The sequence below is a fragment of the Phyllostomus hastatus genome, unplaced genomic scaffold (genome assembly GCF_019186645.2).
Source record: "Phyllostomus hastatus isolate PE091 unplaced genomic scaffold, TTU_PhHast_1.1 phas_scaffold_501, whole genome shotgun sequence".
Classification (NCBI taxonomy): Eukaryota; Metazoa; Chordata; class Mammalia; order Chiroptera; family Phyllostomidae; genus Phyllostomus; species Phyllostomus hastatus.
In genome coordinates this window covers 26,744,523-26,766,900 of record NW_025334033.1, presented here as the reverse complement: position 1 = coordinate 26,766,900, position 22,378 = coordinate 26,744,523, and the positions used below count along the sequence as shown (strand labels likewise).

At 40.0% G+C, this 22,378-nt stretch overlaps 1 protein-coding gene across 10 annotated transcripts in view; it reads right to left on the bottom strand.

The window, feature by feature from the left end:
• TLN2 (talin 2) overlaps window positions 1-22,378 on the bottom strand; it is a 409,742-nt gene that overhangs the window by 151,984 nt on the left and 235,380 nt on the right. For all 10 annotated transcript variants that reach the window (XM_045822076.1, XM_045822086.1, XM_045822079.1 and 7 more), the window contains 4 exons: window positions 20,190-20,332; window positions 18,435-18,562; window positions 8,080-8,143; window positions 6,946-7,050 (listed from right to left, as the gene is read on the bottom strand). In XM_045822076.1, the coding sequence (XP_045678032.1) occupies window positions 6,946-7,050; window positions 8,080-8,143; window positions 18,435-18,562; window positions 20,190-20,332 (440 nt within the window). The remainder of the gene's footprint in view (window positions 1-6,945; window positions 7,051-8,079; window positions 8,144-18,434; window positions 18,563-20,189; window positions 20,333-22,378) is intronic.

The following is a 22,378-nucleotide window of genomic DNA, read 5'->3' as shown; positions in this document are numbered from 1 at the left end:
GTTGAAAACACAGCTTTAAAAAAGGAGAAAATATTTGTAACCACATCTAACAAAGGACTTGGACCTAGAATATATAAAGAACTTCAAAAACAAGAGTTAAAAAATTGAATCAGAAAAAATTGAATCATGGCAAAAACCATGAACAGACATTTCACTAAATAGGATATACAGATGGCAAATAAGCACATGAGGTGTTCAAAATCATTAGCCATTAGGAAAATGCAAATTGAAACCACCATTACGTATCATTAAACACCTACTAGAATGGCAAAAAAAAAAAAAAATTTCACCAAGTGCTTGAGAGGAAGAACTGGATTACTCACACATTGCTGGTAAGAATGTAAAATGGTAGTCACTCTGGAGAACCGTTTGGCAGTTTTTATAGAGCTAAATATGTTCTTAACACATGGCCCAGCAATTGCATTCCTGGGCACTAACTCAAAGGAATGAACACTTACATTCATACAAAAACCTGAACACAAATATCCAATGCAGCTTTATTCATAATAGTCAAAAACTGGGATGACCCAAATGTTCTTCCATGATGAATGGTTAAACTGTGGTATATCCATACCATGGAATGCCATTCAACAATAAAATGAGATAGACAATTGATATACATTACAACTTGGATAGATCCCAAGGGGATAAATGAAAAAGTCAATCTCAAAAGGTTACGTATTGTATGATTCCATTTGTACAATCTTTTTGAAATAAAATTGAGACGGACAACAGATTAGAGGCTGCCAAGGGTTAAGGACCAGGAGAAGGGAGTAGGAGATGGGGAGGACCAAGAAGGGGTCAGTGTGTATGACCACCATCACTGGGTAGCATGAGGGATCCTTGCGGTGATGGAACAGAGTTCTGTATTTGGCTATGGTGGTGGTTATATGAATCTACATGTGTTACATATGTGATAAAACTGCAAAATACAAATGAGTACATGTAAAATAGGACATCTGAGTACAGCCTGCAGGTTGCACAAACGTAGATTTCCTAATGGTGATACTGTGCTGTAATCACCATCGGAGGAAACTTGGTGAAAGGTACAGGGGACTTCTGCATTTTTAACACTTCTGAGATACAATTCCCATACCATACAATGCATCCCACTGAAGTGTGTGATTCAATAGATTCTGGTATATTTACAGTTATGTGCAACTATCACCAGTCAACGTTAGAACATTTTCATCACCTTGAAAGAAATCTTGTACTTTTATCTATCACTCTCCTATCCCCTCCACCTCCACCCAACTCCTGAGTGACCATTAATCTACTTTCTGTTTCTGTAGATTTGTGTATTCAGAATATGCAGATCAATGGAATCATACAATATATGGTATTACGTGATGAACTTCTTTCACTTAGCATTATGTTTACAAAGTTTACCCATACTGTGGCATGTGTCAGTACATTTTATTTCTTTTTATGGCCAACTAATATTGAACTTAATAGATATAACACTTTGTTCATCCATTCATCAGCTGGTAAACATTTGGGTTGTTTCCACCTATGAGCTAAATACTGCTATACATATTCACATACAATTTTTCTGTAGACATATGCCTTGAATTCTCTTGGGGGAGATACACACACACGCCAACCAGTGGAGTTGCTGGGTAATATGTTATCTCCATGTTTAATTGTCTGAAGAACATCCAAACTATTTTTTAAAGGGGCCACCAGCAGTGTATTAGGGCTCCAACTTCCACACACTCACACACACTTGTCACATTTGATTTTTTGATTCTTTGTATTACTTTCACAACTTCCTGGAATCTATGATTATTTCAAAGTAAATGGTTAAAAAATGATTTTGGTATTATGTTACAAAATAAACAATCATAGCAATAAATATTTTTGTTCCACCATTTCCTAAGTAAAGCTTAAATTAAAAAAGTATATATCTTACTGCGTTTACTAGAACTTCCAAAACAGTGTTGAAGGGTAAGATGCTAAAGTGTAACTTGTTCTGATCCCAATTTTTATAGATTTCTCTCTAGCATTTCTCTATTAAGTAGGATACTGATGATAGGTTTGAAACACTCTATCATGTTGACAAAGTACACATATTCCAGCATTTTAAAGACATATTTATAGTGAGCGGGTGCTGAATTTTATCAAAACCTTAGTGGCTTTATATAAAATGACCACATAATGCCATCTTTTTTTCCCTAACCTTTTTGAAATATATTGAGGTATAATACTGTGGAAGTTTAAAGTGTACAATGTGATCAATTGTTACCATGTATATATTGCAAAATTATCACCACAATGAGGATTGTTACATCCTTCACCTCTCACAGTTACCATTTTTTGTAATTGTTATGTTGAGAACATTTAAGATCTTCTTTCTTTATGACTTGCAAGTATATAATACAGTATTGTTAACTATAGTCACAATGATGTACATTAGATCCCCAGAACTCATCCTTTCATAACTATAAGTTTGAACCCTTTGACCATCATTTCATTTCCCCCACCCTAGCTCCTGGCAACCAGCAATCTACTCTCAGATTATATGATTATATGAATAATAGCTTGGTGATTTTGAAGTCCTTTAGCTTTACCTTGTCTGGGAAGCACTTTACCTGCCCTTGCACTCTAAATCACAGCGTTGCTGGACAGAGTAATCTAGGTTTTAGGTCCTTGCTGTTGATCACTTTGAATACTTCCTGCCAGTCCCTACTTGTCTGCAAAGTTTCTTTCAAGAAATCAGCTGACAGGCTTATGGGCACAACTTTGTAGATAACTATCTGCTTTTCTCTTGCTGCTTTTAAGATTCTCTATCTTTAACCTTTGGCATTTTAATTATGTGTGGTCCTCTTTGGGTCCATCTTGTTTGACACTCTGTGCCTCTTAGACTTGTATGTCTAATTTTTTCACCAAATTAGGGAAGTTTTCTTTCATTATTTTTTCAAGTAAGTTTTCAGTGTCTTGATCTTTCTCTTCTTTCAGCACCCCTATGATTTGGATGTTGGTATGTTTGAAGAGGTCCCAGAGCCTCCTAAGCCTATCCTTGATTTTTGGGGGTTCTTTTTCCTTCTTGCTGTTCTGATTAAATATTATGTTCTTCCTTATGTTCCAAATCATTGATTTGATTCTCAGCTTCATCCCTTCCATTGTTGATTCCCTATCAATTTCTTTGTTTCACTTAGTGTAACCTTCATTTCTTCTTGGTCTTTTTTATGCTGTTGAACTACCCAATGAGTTCTTTGACCATCCCGATAACTGGTGTTTTGAACTCTGCATCTGACATTGCTTATCACCATTTTGTTAGGTTCTTTTTCTGGAATTCTGTTCTGTTCTTTCATTTGGGCCACATTTCTTTGTCTCCTCATTTTGGCAGCCTCCCTGTGTTTGTTTCTGTATATTAGGTAGAGATGCTTTGACTCCCTGTCTTAGTAGTGTGGCCTGTTGTAGTAAAGCACACCTGTAAGTTAAATGGGGTGGAGCCTTATGTAATCACCAGGGCAACCCACATTACTGCTCTGTGGCTCTGTGTGGAGCAGGGCTCAGAGAGGGGACAATGCCTCTGCCTGGACATTGGAGTTTTGCCCAGGAAGAAGCTGTCTCCCTGTACTTGCCCTGATGCCAATCACTTCAACTTCTCCCTGTATGCCACTCGTGCCCTTCCAGCTGTTGCCCTGGTGCTGAAGCTTTCAGGGAGTGAGTCTACTTAATTTCTAAGTCCATTGCAGGCCCTTTAAGAAGAAAATCCTGAGTATCTCACTATTTCTTCTGCTACCCCAACCTCCACTGGTATTTATAGCGAGAAGTTATGGGGATTTATCTTCCTGGTGCTGGAACACTGGGCTGGGTGGTCTGGTGTGGGGCTGGGATCCCTCCCTCCTGAGGTATCCCTTCCAATATTTATCCGCCACACATGGGTGTAGGATAGCCCGTTCCACATCTCTGCACTTCTCTGTGCCTCTCTGCATCTCTGCCCTTCCTACCCACCTGAATGAATATGGCTTCTTTGACTTTTGGCTGTCAGACTTCCATACAGCTTGATTTTCTGACAATATTTGTTTTGTAGTCTAGTTTGAATTTTTGTTGTGCTTGTGAAAGGAGGTGAGACATGTTTACCTACGCCTCCATCCTGACTGTAAGTCTTGATTTTTGCTTTCATTGTCATCCGAAATATCATTGCCAAGACCAAAGTCAAAGAGTTTTAACCTATGTTTTCTTCTTGGAGTTTCATGACTTCAGGTATTTCATTTAAGTCTTTAATCCATTTCAAGTTAATTTTTGTGAGTGGTATAAGGCTCCAAATTCATTCTTCTACATGTGAATGTCCAATTTTCCTAACACTATTTATTAAAGAGATTAGCTTTCCCCAATGTGTATTCTTGTCTTTGTCAAATATTAGTTGCTGTATGTGCGTGGGTTTACTGCAGGCTCTTGATTCTGTTTCATTGGTTTGTGTGTCTGTTTTTATGCCAATACCATACTGTTTTGATTACCATAGCTTTGTAATATACGCTGAACTGAGGATGTATAATACCTCCAGTTTTGTTCTTTCTCAAGATTTTTTTGGCTCTTTGGGGTCTTTTGTAGTTCCATGCAGATTTTAGGATTTTTTTTTTTTGCTGCGAAAAATGCTATTGGAATTCTGATATAAGTTGCACAGAATCTGTAGATGGCTTTAGGTGATATGGACATTTTAATAATATTAACTCTTTTGATCCATAAACATGGGATATCTTTTTATTCACTTGTGTCTTCAATTTCTTACAGTTTTTGGTATACAGCTCTTTCACATCCTTGGTTAAATTTATTCCTAGTGTTTTTACTGCTTTTCGATGGTGTTATAAATGGTTTTTTAAAAATTTCTTTCTCACTTCATTCTATATGATATTATCTCATTTGACCTATTTATCTGATTTATTAGGTTAATTCAAAACAATGAATTATTCCTGAATGGTCAGTTGTACTATTTTAAAAATTAGATAACTATGGTAAAGTAAACTATATTTACCAAAATTATGTTAAAAACAAAATGCATACTAAGTAGGACCACTGAATAAAAATGTAAAGTTATCAGCACTTTTACTTTATTCTGTGATAGAAAGTAATATTATTGAAAACCAAAACTTGAGTATCTAATATATATATGAAAGCTGTCAGTACCTCCCACCTCGACCCTGCCCTCTGTTCAGAGATATAATTTGAAGTAAGAAAGAGAAAAGAAAGGAAAGAAGGGAGGGAGGGAGAAAAGAAGGAAATTTCCATTATTTTCTTATTTTGCCTTAAATACTTTTGTAACAGAAGAGTCTTCACTTGACCAAGTCTTCGAGACCTTGCGACAATCAGAAGATTTGTGCTCTGTCCCCAGTTATCCTCCTGGCCACGGACAAATCATTCTCAGGTACTAAACTGCTTTTGGAGACCACATTTACTCTTTTCTGCAATTTTCTTTTCAATTTCTCTTAGTTTATTAAATTTATTGGGGTGACACTGGTTAATACAATTACATAGGTTTCAAGTGTACAATTCTATAATACACTGTGTGTTCACCACGCAAAATCAAATCTCCTTCCATCACCATATATTTGACCTTATTTTCTAATTACATGTAGTGTGCTGTGTGCTATTTTATCTTCCCAAATTCACTGACCTACATGCATGTCACTGAAACTGACTCTGGATCAAATGTGATGGAAAATGATGTGAATACAAGAAATGAATAAGGACTTCAAAAAATTTCACAATAGTTGGAAAGGGATGTCACTATCAGTGGACACACTGAAATTTAATTTCTGTCCCTGTGATGTGTTGGAACTCATCTGCCACCTGTTGCCCTTCAAAATAATGAATAAAGAGAGCTTGTTCTTCTAGAACAAGCAAATCTCCCCATGTGCTCATGGTGGAGATGGGGAGCTAGGATGGTGCAAGCAGGTCAAACAAGGTCACCCTAGCTAAGGTAGCATAGCCCAGTGGTTAAGAACATAGGCTTTGGAGTCCGAGAGACCTGAATTCAAGTCTTTATGGCTCTCGCTGAGTCATTTCATCTTTCTGGGTTCCTGTGTTGTCATTACTAAAAGAAGTTAATAGTAATAGTTTGGCCATTGTGCTGTTGATAGAGTTAAATAAGGTATGCTTGGCATATAATTATGTACTAAATTTTATTGTTATTATTAATATTGGGAAATGGAGTCATTAATTAGCAGGTATTAGCACCATCCAAAAATTCACTGATAGATTAAAACTCCCACTAAATGTAAGAAACTCAACTTCCAAATTATGTTTCTTAGAAACAAAGTGATTCAGCCATGTTTTCTTCATCTGCAAGGGCCTGATGTTATCTGGTGTAAAACTGACAGCAGTTGAAGAGAAGGAAGGACTGAAGTAGAGTATGCGCGCTCAGGATGCTCAGAGGAGAAACGAAGCCGATGGGAGGGTTTATCAGTCCCCTTAAGAACACACCCATCAAGGGCCTCCCTCTGAAATTCACAGGTTAACTTTAAAGACTCACCTCTTTCCTTCCAGTAGGAAGACACACAATTCTGATAAAAACAGATCTAAATGCCACAGGGATCCCAGACCCATTACAAGCATACATCTTAAGTTTCTTATTTACCACAAAAAATTGATTTGGCCTTCACTTAGTCCAGGCACTTTGACAGTCTTAAGTAAAACATTCTCAGGGGGAAGTCGTAATGAATAAAAGTGAACACACTTCTTCAGTGACTTCAGAGCAGTGACAGTGAGCCAAGCCACAGCACAGCTGTCTGGAGGACCATGGGCAGCTAGGCGCACTCACCAGTCTCACAGCTCGGACACTGCTTGTCTGTCCAGCAGCTAAACTTGGGTCACTGTGGGCCAGAATCTGCAAATGCTAGGGGTCTAGGGAGGACAAACCAACCTTCATAGCAAACACTTTAACAAAAGAAAAAGAGGTCGCACAAGCAAACACTCTCTCCAACACACTGCCCAACTCACCTTCACCAGGAAAAAGGACACACCGTAAGTCCGGAGGGACCGGGCGAGTTTGACGTACTTGACCTTGGCTTCTATTTCACTCATCTCTCCACAGTTCTTGTGCTCCTGCAGAAGCGGCAGTAGTGGAGACCAGTTAATGCAGTTCTGCCAGCAGGTGGACTTGGTAAGGTAGTTATAAAACACAGTGCATGCAGTGTGGCTACAACCCATCAGTAAGCAACACTTGTGTGGGAGACCCCTCCACGACACATATTCCGTCCGACTCACCAAATGTCAAGAGTACACCGAAAGCTCTAACACAGTGCTTCTTAACTGGGATTTGAGCCCAAACTCCCTACAAATTTCATAACGACATCACCAATTCGTGTATGTGCAGCGTGGCAGGAATAAAGTCTGTAATTGTAATCCAATTTTCAAAGGACTCCATATCCCAAAAGGTTCAGAAACAACATTTTATATGTGAGCCAGAAGAATGCTCTTGTTTGGGGGAGGTATCATTCTAACATCCATCCACAACATATAGTTTTCCAAAAGGCAGGTTTTACAAATGCCTGTACGTCACAATACTTGGGAACAATGCTTGGTAAAAAATGTTTTATACGCATGAAATTTTTATTTCAACTTATATTTCATTTCAAAATCAAGTAAGACTTTGATATTTTGGATTTACTAGAGTGCCTGTCTCACGGTAAAGTTGATAGTAGGACTTTCTTACTGGTTGCCTAGAATAGACAATGCTCTTTTAGAATAATCCTAAATGTTAAAAAGACACTAGTTCCCAAATTCTAGCTTCAAAAACCTATCTCTGGACAGAGGAGCAACTTGTAGCTTCTTCCTCACTGCATTTTAGTGGCAAATCACTTATTTTAATGCTACCAAGATAATGCCTCTGAAATTAGATATATGCACATTTTTTCTCAGAAGGGCTAGGTAACCTTTAGCAAGAAGGTGTGGATTAAGATAATAAATCTGCCCGAAGTAGAACTGTCAGCTTCTTTACTCTTGAGCCACTCATCATTTATTACATAAGCCAAGTACATGCAGGGGGTACAAAATTATCATGTGCAGGGGCCCCCTCATACTAATAAATGAGGAGAGGGAGTGAGGAGAATAATACATTGACATTCCCAATACCTGAAATATTCTCTTTTCAGCTCCTCTCTGCTTGATGTATTCTTTGGGCAGGAATTCCTTTAGACTGAGAAAAAGGAAGGAAAAAAGGATAGCATTTATGTTCCAGGATGAGAAGGAAAGAAAAGACTTCATAAAACTCACAGTTAAGTCACTAACTTTCCCAGCATTTTCTGGTTACAATTAATAACAAACTGCCACACTCCACAATACACCTAAATAGGACACAAATATACAATGAGTCTGAAAAACCGTGTGAAGCTAACATGGTTAAATGAGAAAGAATTTCCAGGATATATTGTAGAGTGACACAGTAAGGGCCACAAGTGTGTACAGTATGCAATCCTTTGCAAGAAAGCAAGGAAATATTTTTCACTTTATATTGTTAATATGTACTTTTAAAACAATAGAAGAATATGCCTCTTACTAATAAAAATGATTCTCTATGGGAAGAAGGGAAAAGCAAGGAGAGGGGGACAAGGATGGAAAACAGACCCCTCTGTAGATACTCCTTGAAATTTTTTTTTCACTTCAGAACCACATGAAATCACAAAAAGGAGAAAAAAAGCAATGCCTAAAAATCTCAAGCAAACTGAAACAAGTGAACTTAACAGTATATCAAGTTGACAGCATAACTAGAGAGAGAAAAATGATTTCAGGTAACACTGAAAAACAGTCTTTTCAAATACCCCCCATAGTAAAATAGTTGATAAATATTGATACCATTATTTTAAACATTCTCCCTTGTTCATACACACACTCTCTCTATAAAACTAAGATATTATATTATATAACATGTTATATACAATTAATATAAAGTAAGTAATGTTACTAATTGTTAGTAACCAAATTTTTAGCATAAAAGAGAAAAAGATACACGGACAGTGACCAGGGGGCAGGGGGAGGGGACAGAGGGGGAAAGAAAGGGAAGGGTCTGGTCAAGGAACAGGTACAAAGGGCCCATGGACATGGACGGCAGGGTGGGAACTGACTGCAGGAGTGGGGGTGAGGGTAGAGGGGAAGGGAGAGCAACAAGGGAAAAACTGGGACAACCGTAACTGAATAATTTTAAAAAAAAGGAAAAAAACATATAAAGCCAAAAAAGTCCAGTGAAAGCCCTGAAATCTTACATCTGACTTGGAAATAATTACTGCATATCTGATTCAATTTTCTTTTTCTGAAAAACATATTTATTTTCTAGTTGTGTCCTCTTAGGAGACTACAGGCAAGGACACCCTGATGGCAATAAGCACCCCCAGCACCTTGGCCAGGTGGTCTTCAGATACCATTCCCCACTAAAAGGAATCAGAGGTCCTTGGAGAAATGGCTGCTTCTAGCTCTGCACCAGAAAACGGTGTAAGATGTTCCTGGGCTTCTTATACCTGAGATTAGGAAGCTATCGAAATGGCTGGAGCCAGTATCCAGGGATAACCACTGACCAAAATGGGATGGCTTAAAGACCTCACACAGCAGAAGAAAGAGCAGGACAGTAATGACCATGCCATGGTGGCAGCAATTTTTAAGAAATGCCAAAAAGCCATTGAATAAGGGAAGGAGAATTTAATAAATACATCTGGAGGAGTGAGGTCTGGATTCAAATTTAGATGTTCACTAAAACCTCATTTTCTTATATAAAAGTTTAAGCTGCTTCTACAAGTAATCCCAAAAGAGGCGTCCTAAAGATGCTCTCTGGTCTGGCAGGTGGTGTCCAAGTACATGGGAGCAGCTGTGACTTGGGGAGGTGCTAACTGCCTTGCACCTGTTCCAGAGCTGCCACCGAGTAGTTAGTATATGACCATGGGCAAGTCATCTCCTCTCTAAGCTGGTTTTAGCGCCTGAAAAAAAGGAAAATGTTCCTACCTAGGAGTGTCATTGCTTATATGAACTGAGAGCAATGGATGTCCCCTCATTCCTGAGGAGCAACGGCATCAATACTAACACACAAAGCAGCGTGGTGTCTGCCCAGCACAGGGTGCAGAAATGAAGGGGGAGGGAAGGCAGATGGTGCGGCAGGGACAGTGTCACCCAAAGGACACTGCAACTCCCACGTTTCCTGAGTCCAACCTTTATGTTGAATCACTGGATGGCTAAAAATAACATCTCGAATGTGCTATCACATAAGGTTCTCAGAGTGTGGCCCCCGAACCAGCAGCGTGCTGACTAAGAGGCTCTGGGGTGAGGCCCACCAGTGTGTGTTTTAACAAGCCCTCAGGATGGCTCCGTGGGACAGTTAGGTTGGAGCACTGCGAGTGCGGCACGCCGAAGGCTCTGTTGATAGAACCAGACATGCTTGGGTTTGAATCCAGACTCAAAGATGCAAATGCCTGTGTGATTGAGACTATTGGTTTACTAAATCCTGGTGGTTAACTGACATGATGACATGGCTGGAAGGAAGCACTAGTTGATGGGAAATGCTTAGGGTGGGCAGAAGTGGACAGAGAGGTTGGCATGGGAGAAGCACGGGGAAGAGCTTGAGGTCCTATCTCAGTCCCAATACTTTTCAGTGACTGGAAGGAAATCTGCCTAGAGGCACAGAGATAGCTCAGGGGCTCCCGGTTTGAAAGTTCTGGAGTCTGAAAGTAGTTAGAGAAGTGGGCGCCAACCTCAGCAGGCTGCTGCTGGGAGGACCACTGAATGGCCACTGCCTCCCAAAACTGACAGAAGCTCTGGCACACAGGACGGGAGCAACAGTACAGAAACTAGTGGGCAGGTAGTGGTGAGGAATAGCAGGTAGGACAGAATGGGTGAAGAACAAAAGCAGAAATGCCTGCTTTGCAGTGAGTTGGAAGACAGAATCTGCAGCCAAATTATTCTGACAAAAATACACAGAAGACCAGCTCCAAAGAAGGAATTGTGGTTTCAACATATGCCCAAAGAAAAACTGACTTAAGACCTCCTGCTGCGTCAAAAGCTTTGCTTGGTGACAATACAATTATCTTGAGTTTGAGAGAAAATTTTCCAAGCCCACTCCACACCTGTTCCTCAGCAGAGGCTTATACCCTGGGTTGCTTTGTTTTCTCAGTACAATGCTTCCGAGGAACACGCCAACAGGAGGAGGGGTTACAGTGAACAAGGATGACAGGTCTCCTCGGCCTGTGACACAGCCATCGGCACTCAACCACTGGACTGTTTACTCCTGCAGCACAGAGTCATGGAAACGTTTCGTCTGACCTCCACTGCCTACTAATTTTGCCTTTGCCATTCGTTAGATATCCAACCTCAACTGAATGAAAGCTTTTATCACCTCACACACAAACTATCACAACTGTCTTTTTAAAAGAAATGTCAATTGTGGAAACATTTTGAAATGTGCAAAAAAGTATATGCCTCATAATTTATATGCCCACCACCAAAGATAAAAACATGTTAACAGGCTGCAATATTTGCTTCCTGATGGCTACCCCCCTCTCTGTTTTTAAAGAAATAGAGATTGCACTTTTAGCTGACGTCCCACACCATTCTTCTTCTCCCCCTAATGGCAGTCACTTTCCTGAAGTTGCTTTCCATGCATATTTTATGTTCCTACATCTCCTTGTGGCTATACACAACACACTCTGTTTCTCTTTGTGTTTTTAAATTCAACAGAGCTATATTCTGAAATGTCTTGTTTCTTCTGTAAAGTACTTCGGTGTTTTCTTATATTTAAATTTGTACTCACCTGCTGGACATGAAAAACTATATTCTTACTGATTTTGCATTCTGGATTATTATTGAGGCTGAATATTTTTCCATACCTTTAAAAATCAGTTGAATTTTCTTTTCTCTAAGTAAGGTATGTAATACTATCCTGGGTGATCTTTTTCTTAGAAGATTTTTTTCCTTTTTAATATTTTCTGTATATTAATTTATTCTTTATAACATACATTGCAAATGTGCAAACTTCTTCTTCCAGTCTGGAGCTTTGCTCTGAACATGGCAATGTCTTTTACCTTATATTTTAATTTTTAAAAAGATGGGTTTATCAACCCTTAGAGTTCTTATACCACCCTACATCCATAACAGTTTTTATCATCACAGCTTCATATGAAGTTAGAAGAGTTGTATGAGTCCCCCATTTATCTTCAGTTAGTTTTGGTCATTCATGAGACCTGACTAGTCCATATTCGCTTTTTAACAATTTTATTGAGATACACATATTAGCATTTTTGGGCCTAGTTTTTGTTTTGTTGTTTTTTTGGTTGGTATACTTTAACTGATACGGCGATTTCAATATTATATATCTATCAAGATTTTCTAATTACCCATTTTGTTTAGAGTTTCAATCTTTTCGGCTTCAAGTTTTCATTTCATTTTTTATGATTAAAAAATCTCAATCTGAAGTTCTGCCCCATTTTCATTACTAATAATGTTTATTTTTGCTTTTATCTTCTTTTGTTGCTCTTGATCAAACATACCAGACATTTACATATTTTATGAATTTGTTCAAAGCAGTAGCTTTTTTTGATTCTGATTTGTATTTCATTACTTTTTCTTGACTAAAATACTCTTCCTTTTATTTTGATCTTGTTCTGCTTATACTTCCATGAGAGAAATAATGTTAAATTATTCCACTAAAATTGTATATCCAAAATTCTCCTTGTAATACTGTCTATTTTTCTGTCATATATTTTAAGGTAATGCTAGGTACATGCAGGTTTAAAATATATCATCCTGGTGAATGAGTCTATCTTTATAATGACCTTCCTTGTCTCTATGCTTTGTTTGCCTTACAAGTCTATTTTGTGTGACATTATAGTTTCTCTAGCTTTATTTTATTATATTTTTATTGTATTTTTTTCCATTACCATTTAACCCCCCTGTACTCCCCTGCTCCCTGCAATTCCCACACTGTTGTCCACGTCCACAAGTCCTTTTTCCTCCATCCCTCCACCCCTTAACTCCCCCCAATAGCTGTCATCTTGCTCTCTGTCTATGAGTTTGTCTCTATTTTGCTTGTTAGTTCATTATATTCCACATATAAGTGAAATCATATGGTATTTGTCTTTCTGTCATTGGCTTATTTCACTTAGCATAATGTTGTCCAGGTCCATCCTTGCTGTCACAAAGTTTTCTTTTTTATGGCCGAGTAGTATTCCATTGTGTAAATGTCCATAGTTGTTTTATCCACTCATCTACTGATCGGCACTTGAGCTGCTTCTGTATCTTGGTGATTATAAATAACACTGTAATGAACATAGAGGTGCTTATGTTCTCTCAAATGAGTATTTTGGGTTTCTTTGGATATATTCCCAGAAGTGGAATCATTGGGTCAAAAGGCAGATCCATTTTTAGTTTTTGAGGTATCTCCATACTGCTTTCCACAGTTGTTGCAACAGTCTGCAATCCCACCAAAATTGCAAAAGGGTTCCCCTTTCTCCACATCCTTGCCAGCACTTTTTGTTTGTTGTTTTGTTAATGCTAGTCATTCTGACAAGTGTGAGGTGAGATCTCCTTGTGGTTTTAATTTGCATTTCTCTGATGGCTAGTGACATTGAGCTATTCTTCACATATCTATGGGCCACCTGTATGTCCTCTTTGGAGAAGTGTCTTTTCAGATCCTTTTCCCATTTTTTGATTGGATTGTTTGTGTGTGTGTTTTTTTTGGTGTTGAGTTTTATAAGTTCTTTATAAATTTTGGATATTTATCAAATGTATTGGCAAATATGTTCTCCCATTCTATGGGTTGTCTATTTTGTTGATGGTCTCCTTTGCTGTGCAAGAACTTTTTAGTTTGATGTCATCCAATTTGTTTATTTTTTCTTTTGTTTCCCTTGACTGGGGAGATATATTAGATAAAATATTGCTACAAGCAATATTATTTAACTATTTTCCTAGTGCATCATTTTTTATGCCTTTACTTTAAATGTTCTTCTGTCCTTAAATTTTAAGTGTGTCTTTAGGAATTAAAAGAGCTGAACTTTTAAAAAATTCCATCTAATATGAGAACTTCTATGAACTGTTAATGTTGATGTACTGATGCAGTTGTCTCAGAACAAAGTAGGTGTCAAAGGTGCTGATGCCTGTGTAGTAGAAAGTCTGCATACAACTTTTGACTCCCCCAGAACTTAAGTACAATCAGCCCTTTGAATCCATGGATTCAACCAACCACAGATGGAAATCAATAGTTTTGATACATGGCTGGGAAAACACAGTTGGGAATGGGGGGGAAAAAACTTTTCAATATGAGTCCATGCTGTGAAATCTACTGATACAAAGGGCTGACTGTGTTTGTTGAAAGAGATCCACACATAAGTAGACTCGTGCAGTTGAAAACTGTGTTGTTCAAGGGTCAACTGTGTTTGCTATGATGCCTAATATATTCAGAAGTATTTCTCATTTTGTACATTCTACTTTACCACACCTTTTCATGGTTGGTTTTCATAATTCTCCTGTACAACTCCTATTGCATTGGCCAAGTTGTTTGTATCTCTTCTCCACGCGCCACTGGGTTGGAAGTTATACAATCTCTTTCCATTCTTATGCACTACCAATCTTCCCCCAACATTTTAATGTAAAAACTCTAAATACACATAATGTTTAAGGAATTATACAGTGAACACTCTATACCCATCATTCAGAGCTATTTTCAGTTTTAACACATATACTTGACTTAAGGTCTAAATTTTACCAGTGAACTGATCTTTGATATGTTAAGGTCCATAGAAGACTTCAACTGTTCTTAAACTCACTTCTTAAAGTTTTCCACCATGTTTTAAAGGGCCCTGAAGTTAGTCATTAGAACAGGTTTTGTTGTTGCTGTTTAAGGGGCTAATTCTACTTTATCTTATATACTTTCTATTTTGCCAAATTTATTGATCAACATTGCTTTTTATACCATATTCTTGCCACCTTTCTAAAAACAATTCATAGTATTCCCTACAGCCTGCACTGCCACTTTAAAAATCCTAAATAAACCACCCTGTATTCAAAACATAGTTAAAGGCTAGACCTTGATGAAATCAGAGCGAAGTTTTGGCTCTCCATAACAACAATTTCATAGGTTTATTTGCCGAACAGACTGCAGCCTCGAAAACAGCAAAGAATTAGTATATGCTGCTTTGCATCTTCTCTATACCTGGCACGAGAGAACACAACAATTAAGTCCTTCCTGAGCTAAAGAACGCCACGGGGCATGCTTCCTGAAAGCACAGAAGAGCATGAAATATACAGGTGACTGTGTGGTGGTGTTGTCTGTACTTCATGCGTCCATGAAATGCTCCCTTCTGGGACCCTGGAGATGACCTGAGGAAAACTGTCACCGAGATGAAGCACACGAGACTAGGTTTGGGAGGACGGCTGTTTTCCGGCTCCCAGCTCTCCCTGGCTCTGTGCCTTGTTCTGTCTGTGCCTCGTGCACCTGTTTTCCCCATCCACAGAACTGACAAGTGATGTTAAATAACCCTCAATTCTATGAAAACTCTGAAAATCCTTCAGCCTCCAATTTTCATTATTCTAAATAAATGCCTTCACCAAGGTGGTATTGAGTCCAGAAGTTGTTAAAGCCTCTGAAGAAAGGTAAAAAAGAATCTCATAAAGGGTCCAAAGTATGCTGCTGATTTGGAGCAAAAATGCTAAAATAAATTTTTAAAAAATTAAAAGAAATGTACTCACTAAATGCACCTCATCCAGAAATTACATGGGTGAAATCTCGACCCAGCTGTATCTTCCACCTGGCTCCATGACAAGTCCAACCTTCTCACCAATTTCTTTTTAAGACTCTGACTTCTTTGAGCAGATAGTACATATGAAAGCTGGATGGAGACAATATAAAGCCTGGCAAACACGGCCCAGCCCGTCACTGGACATGGCCCAGGTGTGTTGTCCGCAAACAGTATCCAACTAGCTGACGTACAATCAGGGAAAGTGACTTGCTGTTTTGTTTTAATTAAAAGGAAATGAACATTTTCAGGAAGCTTTACCTATACAGTGTGTGCAATAATGCACGCAGTGAAACATCTACGCTAGATGAAATGCCTCATTACCTAGACTAGATTTGGTCTAATTAGAAAGTAAATCAAATTCATACGGAAAAATAATCATCGCCAAGCATAATAAGCTTGTTCTAATTTGGAACCTTAGGAAGAATACACACACCACTGGGGGCATGGGCTTCATACTATAATATCAGAAAAAAGAAAACTGACTAAATAAAATTGCTTAACTTTGGCTTCTTTCAGATTATTACAAGAAGGGTCATCCTCAATGCAGTGCTGGTACGCAGCATTCAGCAGACCTATAAATCGCAGGAGACCCTGTAAGAGCGATACCAATGCTCTGATGGTGCTTGTAATCCCCACACAAACAGTCAGTGGTACAAAAACATCCGCTACCACATAGTTGGCACAACCAGTGACACTTGCTCAGAATAAAAACCACAGGACCTTGGAATCACATCTTAAAGTACTTTCCTAATTTTGCTGCACATTGGAAGACCGGTGGCAGGGACAACTTTGAAAGCAGGATTCTCTTTGGAAATGACAGGACCCAGTGTGAGGAGTCTGAGCTACTTGCAGAAAAAGCTCCATGTAGCTGTACAAGCCAATTCTCCTCTCTGGGACTCTCCTTCCATGAGCAGTGCATAAAATGAACTGCTCTCTGAACGCACAACAGGGCCCCAACAACTCACTGTCCTGAAACTCTGGAGAAAAGGCATCAGTGAGATGACCAGGGCACCAGCATCATTTTAGGCACTCAGTGCATGGCTGCGTTTAGATCACCTTTTCATCGGGGCCATGTGGGCTAACAGGTAAGCAAGCCTAAAAACAGGAAAACACCCTATTTGAAAATTTTTGGTTCATAAGTCTTTTCTCCATTTTTTCCTGTTCTTCATCATTCATTCAAAGACATAGAAACAAAAGATGCTGTTTCCGCCAGGACCTAATGAGCTCTTGCTGTTTATGAATTTCTGTGGCTATAACCCACAGTACTTGAGGACACGTCACCATCCAAGTATATGTGAGGAACCAGCTGTGGGGCTAGAATGTGGGAACATGAAACTCCTACAAGATGGTGTGCACATGGTCTTCCGTAAGGCATCTGGGGTGTCACAGAAACAGAGAAAGGCCAGCTTCCCGCGGCTCCTGTGGGAAGGGAGCCAGACCAAACGGGTACAAATGGGCCCCGAGGAACACTTGGCCACAGGACCCAGTTGGTGAAAATAAAACCAAAGAAATGATAGAACCTGCTCAAAGCCATTCCCAAGGTCACCATACGGTCTACTGCAGAACAAAAATATCACTTTGGAAAGGTTCCCTGGGATTCATTAACCCAAGGGGAGAGTTTTTTGTTTTTGAAACAACTCAGTTCAGACCTATTGGCCGGGCATTCTTTGCTTCCAGGAGAAAAGTCAGGTTTTCTTCTTATCATAGGGCATATGCTTGGTCCCTACTTCTTTCCACAAAAGTGGAAGTGGGGTTGAGACCAAAAAAGCATTTATGTTATCCTCTCCCCTCAGCACCCCCGGACACAATACAATGGATGCCCTTCTCAACACATCTCACGCAGGCAAACCCTGCGGGAAACCTGGCACCGCCCACCCCCAGTCAGCACCGGTCAGGTCCCCACTTCCAAAGCCGCATTTAAGTGACATCATGATACTGATCATGTCAAGAGTCTGTGAAGTAATTTCTTTTTGGCCCAGCAGAATGTCTCAGCTGCTCTAGAGGGAAGCAGAAGAGCAACAGAAAAGGGGGCAGAGTGACAGATAAAGGAAGGGAATGTTACCAGCAGAAAAAACATGCAAAACCCTTGGAGAAGCCCAGGTCAAAACAGAGGGGAAGGAAGATCAAAACAGCAGCCCGTGCATGGCTGGGCTTGTCCTTCTGGGTATTTCTAGGAAACCAACCCTAACGTTTTATGGGGCCAGGATAAATCTATAGGGTTAGCTTTTTCTTCAATCTCTGAGCCAGAAAAAGACACCCCCATCATCTTATAAAAAAGAACCAAAGACCAGATGGGTGAAAGGAGTGAAGACGTAGTTAATGCGTACATCATCCTCTCGGAGCAACGAAGAATTCGTAAGATTGTGACAAAGAACATGAAACTGTCTTTTATGCTCTGTTGTTCTTGTATAGGAGTCTTAACAAAATATTAAAAAGGACAACATTTGGCCCATTATTTAGAAGCAGTATTCTAAGGGGCAGAGGAAATCACAGGCTGCCTGGACTTGGAGCAGATGACCTTCACAGTCAGCCCAACCCTGAGTTTCCAGGCCACTTGCTTTCCCTAAGGTCTGCAAATTTCATCATACCCTCAACTGAGGAAAAGCTAAAAATCTTGCAATTGATTGAAACTGTTGCATGTACTTTATATAGCTAGCTCAAAAACAAAGAGTGAAAAGAAAAACAGAGGAGAAAAAAGAAAGCCAAAGGATCACTTACTCTAGGAATCCAGGTTTGTGTTTGTGCTCCACATGAGGTCCAAATTGTATCTGGGCTTGAAATCCTCCAAACTCACAAGCTTTCTCGAAGGACACAGGGTGGGAGCCGTTCAGGATATCATCCCGAGCCTGAAACACAAGAAGAAGCAAAAAGCATCAGGAGCTTGGGGGAATGACACATCCTGTCTATGGATGCGTTCCTGCACCCGAGTGCACCTTCTCTGTGGAGCAAGGGGAAGAAGTGCCAGCCAACCCAGTGAGGCAGGCAGGGCACCGTGGGTGACTGCAGTGCAGTAGGGTTACGGCAAAAAGAAAGCAAGTCTTTGCCCCGAACTGCCTACAGATGGGCCACATCAGCAGTGTCCAGTGCACTGAAACTAAAGCTTGCGTATAGTCTAGAGAGGCCGAAGTGGATCATGAAAAATGGAGGCAAAGAGAAATCCTTGTGAAATGACTGAATAAATGGGGAGGGGGGGGGAGGGAAGAAATAGAACATACTTTCCATAGCCCTAAATCATCAAGGGAACAGAAAAATTATCTAGAAGTAAAAACTCCCACCCCAAGATAAAGAAGGGGGAGGGAGGAGAGAGACAGTCAGACACAAGAACTCAGTACCACAGACATTTAGGGGAAAGGCTAAGCAAACACAGTCTTAGAATCAGGAACTCACTGTCTGAAGTTCCTCTCTCAATTCTTCACCCACCACTGCTGTTGCTATTTATTCTTTTTCTTTCTTTCCTTTCTCTAGTTTCATGATCCCTAGACCACCTAGATGGACATGCTGAGCTATGGCTCTGAACCTAAAACCCATACCATCTCACTGTCCTATCTCCCTTTCTTCTAGCCTTCCGGCCTCTTTCTCCCTAGCTCTCCTTCCACACCACTCTTCCATCTACTAACTAAGGGATTGGCAAACGTTTCCTGTTAGAGGCCAGACAGTAAACGTACCAGACCACATGAACCATGCGGTCTGTCAAAACTACCACATCCTTCCACCGGACCACAAGAGCAGCCACAGACAACACATAAACAATAATGTGATACATGAGTGGATTTACCAATGTGTAATACGTTAACAAATGAGCTGTGTTCTAATAAAACTTTATTTATAAACACAGGTGATGCTGTGGCTGCACTTTCTTCCTGTGGGCACATAGGTAGATAGATAGAAGAGCAGAAAAGGGAAGGAGGAAGGGGAAGAATTAAGAGACCTGAGAAATGGAGACAGATTGATGTTTTCCTTGAGCCAAAAGAAACCTTGGGGACTGTCTAATACAAAGCCCACATCTTACACATGGGAAACTGCAACTCAGATAAGTTAAAGGACTCCTCTGAGTTTGAAAATTAGTTAATAGTAAAGAAAAAAGGTTATTGCGAGAATATTGTTCAGTTAGTGAGAAGTACTGATTTTCTGACCATTATTCACGTTATTCTAAAATGTCAGCTAAGAGAGCATCAGTGCATTTGAGGTGAACCAATTAAGTGCCACAAAGCGAGGCGAAGAGGGACAGTACTGACCACCAGGTCCCTATTTGGGAGGCCAAGGAAAGGCCCTCCACTGAATGGCCAGCAGCTCATGTCCAACATCAACCCACACCACAACTGAACACGTGTGCGGAACCCAGGAGCAGTGCCCCCGGAAACTGCATGCCGTACACGTGACAGAAGCCGGAGCCCGACTCCTGCTCAGCATAAGCCACAGCAGGGGCTTCCGGGACTCTCCCCAGCCTCTATGTCCGAGCATCAGATGTGGTACCTGAACATAAAGCAAGTTCAGCTGCACAGGGTCCCTCGAGTCCACGTTCTGATCCGAGTAAAAGAACTTCCTTCTAAGCAGCAACGTTTCATTTTCATCGACTCCTTGTTCTCTGAATGTTCGACTGTGATCCAGCCAATTTACTGCAACACAACGCCACAGACAAGTGAGCTGTGCTTATTTTCCTCTCGGTTTAGGGGACTCATCAAAACAGCAGCTTAATACAGATGCACATTTCTATAATGCTGATACTCAGCACAGTTACTTCTTATATTAGAACTGTAAGTTATTAACATTGCACAATAATCGCACATATGCCATCATACACCATACGACATATTGAAAGAAAATGAAAGAAAATTCCCCTTCCCTTTGGGGGTGACAAACTTAAAGTCAGTGCTTTAGGCCAAGACAACAAAGTTAGCATTTTCCTTTAAGTCAAAAGTGGATACTTTAGTCTCATCAGGTGAAACGATTTAGAAGCTTTGAGCATAATGAGTTACCTCCAACCCTAAATAGAAAAGAGGAGAAACATTACAGTGATTGGGGGAGGGGACACTCAGGCAGTGGGGGATGGTAGAACCCTGCCCACGGCCCGGCTGGAATCCCACTCATTCAGAAAACGCTCAGCTGATACCAAGGTGCACAGGAATTGCTCACTCATTTCCTCTTTCCACAGCTCTCATTCCTACACTCCTCCCTGCGCTTAATACATCCAGTGTAGTACTTATTACACACTCCACTAGATTATAAGCAACTTTAGCACACAGGAAATGTTGTGTTGGCTTACCCTCACCTCCCACAGTACCTAGGACAGTATCATGCACATCATAAAAATTCTTGGGATTTGTCTACTAAAGTCTCACTTTTAAAAAAGTATGTAATTGGAAATCAAATGAGGCAGAAAAAGAGAATGGAGAAAGGGTCAGAGGAAATGAAGGTCCCACTGTAGATCAATAATGACAATGATGACATATTCCCAATGCATCAGCAAGAGTGAGAGCAAGAACAGTGGAAAAAAGAGGTTGGGAAGGTCTGAGTGGCCTGTGCATGAAGTAAGGTTCTCAGGGCTGGGAGGGGGGCAGGGGGGCGGTCAGGCACACACAGCACAGCACAGGCTTTGGAGACACAGGGGGTGTATGTAATGGCTTTTCCAAATAATAACCACATGGCCACAGAAGATTACTTTCCTATGAGAGAATTACGTTGCCATTTTGTAACCCCTAAGGAAATAATGTATCTAGGCAGTAGTCATCAGTGGCTGTTAACATCACAAAAAGGGAGACACCCAAACACAACTTTCTCATGGAAATACAGCAGGTCCTTGAATAAAATGTCATTTTCCTATAACATTGATGAGATGCTACAGGAACTTAAATCTTGTTTATATCAACTGTTCTGTAATAAAATTGGTTTCATTATGAAACATTTTGCTTGAAGTTGCAGAGCCTATTGATGATGTTAAATGAGGACTTACTGTACACAACATCACATACGGAGTTTTTATTTAAAAAACACACACACACACATGAATCTGATCAAGCCTCCGGGTCTTAGGAATTAAAAGGAATAGAAGAACATGTTAAATGACACCATAGGTATGCAATCAACAAAATTGAGATTATATAAAACTCTATGCAAGTAACAACCTGTTTTCTTGCCCCTAAATATTTGAAGAAAACAAAAATGTAAAAGATGAAGGGAAATCTTCAAGACTAGAAGAAGTAAGCAACATATCATTCAACATTATTTGGACCCCAGTTAAAACAAACTGCTGAAAAAAATTTTTTAGAAGACAATGAAGAAAATGTAAACATGATTTGTGTTTGATATTAAGAGATTACCATAGTTTTTGGACTACAAGACACACTCCCCACTGCCCCCCCCCACCTCCTGTGACCCCACTCCACCCCCCCACCCCCACAGTGAGCCAGGCAAGCTCCATTTGGACTATAAGACGCACCCCATTTCCTCCCAAATTTGGGGGGAAAGTACATCTTATAGTCCAAAAAATACAGTACTTTTTTAGATAGATGTGAAGTGGTATTTCAGTCACTTTGTTTATGAGTCTCGATGTCTTAGTGACATGGACCATAATATTTACAGATGAAATGAAAAAGAAAGCAAAACGAACAAACAAAAACACAACAGCCGCCCCGGACCACAGACGACGGGAGGGGCGAGGCCCG